Source organism: Bison bison, unplaced genomic scaffold (genome assembly GCF_000754665.1).
Source record: "Bison bison bison isolate TAMUID 2011002044 unplaced genomic scaffold, Bison_UMD1.0 scf7180017864302, whole genome shotgun sequence".
In the NCBI taxonomy this organism is placed as follows: domain Eukaryota; kingdom Metazoa; phylum Chordata; class Mammalia; order Artiodactyla; family Bovidae; genus Bison; species Bison bison.
The window spans coordinates 511,340-513,735 of NW_011494874.1; the positions used below are offsets into that span (position 1 = coordinate 511,340).

At 64.1% G+C, this 2,396-nt stretch overlaps 1 protein-coding gene across 1 annotated transcript in view; it reads right to left on the reverse strand.

Annotated features, from left to right (window-relative positions):
- Positions 1-2,390, reverse strand: part of TRMT61A (tRNA methyltransferase 61A) — a 6,585-nt gene extending 4,195 nt beyond the window's left edge. Inside the window, exons 1-2 of the mRNA XM_010851321.1 lie at positions 2,335-2,390; positions 1,415-1,775 (exon numbers count right to left, since the gene is read on the reverse strand). Of these exons, the coding sequence (XP_010849623.1) occupies positions 1,415-1,745 (331 nt within the window). The 5' untranslated portion in view covers positions 1,746-1,775; positions 2,335-2,390. The remainder of the gene's footprint in view (positions 1-1,414; positions 1,776-2,334) is intronic.
- Positions 2,391-2,396: the final 6 nt, after the last annotated feature.

Consider the following 2,396-nt stretch of genomic DNA (forward strand, 5'->3'; position numbering starts at 1 on the left):
GGTTCTCTGCAGCCTCCGTCAGACCAGGCCTCTGCTCCATGGCCGAGTCGGACTCATTGTGACCCCCGGAGGCATGCACTTCCTCCCTGACCTCATTCCTGCTCCTGCCATCCTGGCCTCCTCGACAGTCCCCCATGCAGGGTCTCTGCGAGGCTCTCCCTCAGGGTGACCCTCCCCTGTGGCTATTCACGGCTCCCCATCAGGTCCTCCATGACCACCCAGCCGGAGGGACTCCTCTCAGTCACCCTCAAATGCGCAGTCCACAGTAATACTGAGACAGTCATGCTGAGCCCACTGTCTGTCCCCTTCGAGAAGCAGAAACCCAGCCTGACTTGTCGCAGCTCTACCACGGTTCCCAGAAGGGGAGCTGGCACCTCAGAGGAGCCCAGAAGCCCGCTCACTGACCGCGCTTTTCAGCTGAGTGGAGCCAGGTCCTGGCCGTGGATGCCTTGTGGCCAGGGGTGGGTGTGGGAGGCACCAGGGGATGAACTGGCCCTGAATCCTGTCCACCCCCAGCTCCCCTGGTGCTGAGCAGCCAGCCCCTGCCCAGCCCCTAACCCACTCTCTGAACCTACTCACTGTTCAGATTCTGCATCTGACTCTCTCCATTTCAAAGTGATCGGCTAGGCAAAAGCAACCATCCCACTGTCCGCATGGAGAAACCAAGGCCCAAAGATGGAGGAGACGGCCTGAAGCCTCCAAAAGCTGGCAGCAGTGCTGCTAGGAACTCTTCATGAGCCTGGAGCACAGGGGCCCGGGGCGTGCAGAACATTCTGGAAATCCAGGCACACCTTCTCTTGGCCAGGCTGCAAGCTTCGGTCCCCAGTACGTGTGTGTGTGCACGCACGCATGTGTGCATGCACACATGCAGAGTCTGGGAATATCTGGCTTTCGGGTACTTTCATCTGCGCCCCAGGCCTGGCCTCAGTGATGAAGGCGATGGCCTGGGAGGAGCACAAGGCAGGCTCTTGCCCCACAGTGAGCACCCTGGAGCAGCCCTGGCCTCCCTCCAGAAAGAGGCGATTCTCAGCCCTGGGCCTCGGCTCCCATTCGCGGCACTGAGGGACTCCTAGGCCAGGCACCCCTGCCCTTCTGTCAGCACCTTGGTCAGCGCCAGGCAGCGCTCACCACCCCCTCCCCACCTCAGACAGGCAGGCTTCCCCCTGGGCGCCTGTTCCTCCTGCAGGCTGTCCTTGGTCAGATCCCATCAAGTCTCACCAGAGGACAGCACCAGTCTCCTAACCAGCTTCCCTGTGTTTGTCCCCCCACCTCGCTGCAGTGAGCCCCCCCAGAAAGACCCTGTAGAGACAGATGGTGAGTAACTGTGCCTCTGCCTGGGAAGGGCAGGCTGAGGCTGCCTGGACACTGGGTCTAACCTCCGCCTTCATCAACAGAGACAGCCTGCGGAACTCACCGGATTCACAGACCACGGAGCCAGGCCGAAGCTCCAGCATCATGGTGAGCAGGGCGATGTCGGTGGAGTAGAGGATCTGGGTGCGGTGCGGCAGGTTCAGTGTCCAGAGCTCCGGCGTGGGGTGCAGCACATCCCCCCAGCCGCCTCGTCCGCAGGTCACCTTGGAGCCGAAGGGGCGGCCGATGAGGTCTACTGAGTGCCGCAGCACGCCGTGCCGGGTTTGGGTCTGGGCCCCCCGCTGCACGCGCACGGCCACCATCGCGCCATGGCCCAGGGACAGGATGGCTGTGTCACCCTCTTTGATCAGCTCCTCGTAGGCCACGAAGCTCATGGTGCTGCTGGTCCCACAGGTGCCGGGGACCTGGGAGGTGTGTGGGCATGAACGTGTAAGGGGCCAGGAGGTGGGACTGTGCGCCTGGCATCCAGGGAGAAAGCCCTTCCTGGTCTGGTCCTAAGAGGAGAGCCATCAGCCCAAACCTCAGACGGAGAGACTGAGGCCGGGTCCCAGGATTCCCACAAAGTAAGGGCCTGACCCTCTCCCTCGGCATCCTTCTCTGGGAGCTTGGCTCCCGTTCTCTAGCTGTGAGACAAGAGAGGGACCACGCAGGGGGGGCCCGCGAGGTCACCTCCAGGCCAGGCAGAAAGCCCCCTCTTCACCTTCCCCCGTGGCGGGCTCCTGGGCAGACGGGTGACGGGGCGATGCAAATGCACGGGTCCCCAAGCGGAGGCTGGGGCCGTGCAGCAGGCAGTAAACAGCAACATCGGCCTGGCCTGCGTAGAGGCCAGGGACGGCGGCTCAGGCCAGGACGGCAACAGGGCTGGGGGGGGGCATGGAGGGGGTGCCGGGACGTGCAGGGCCTGCCGGGGAGACGCCCCCCACACTACCCGCGCTCTGCCACTGTAGCCCCGCCGAGCCTCACCGGCGACGCTCGTCGGCCTCCGACTCCTGGAGGCGCCGCACGTGGCTTCGCGTCGCCGCGGC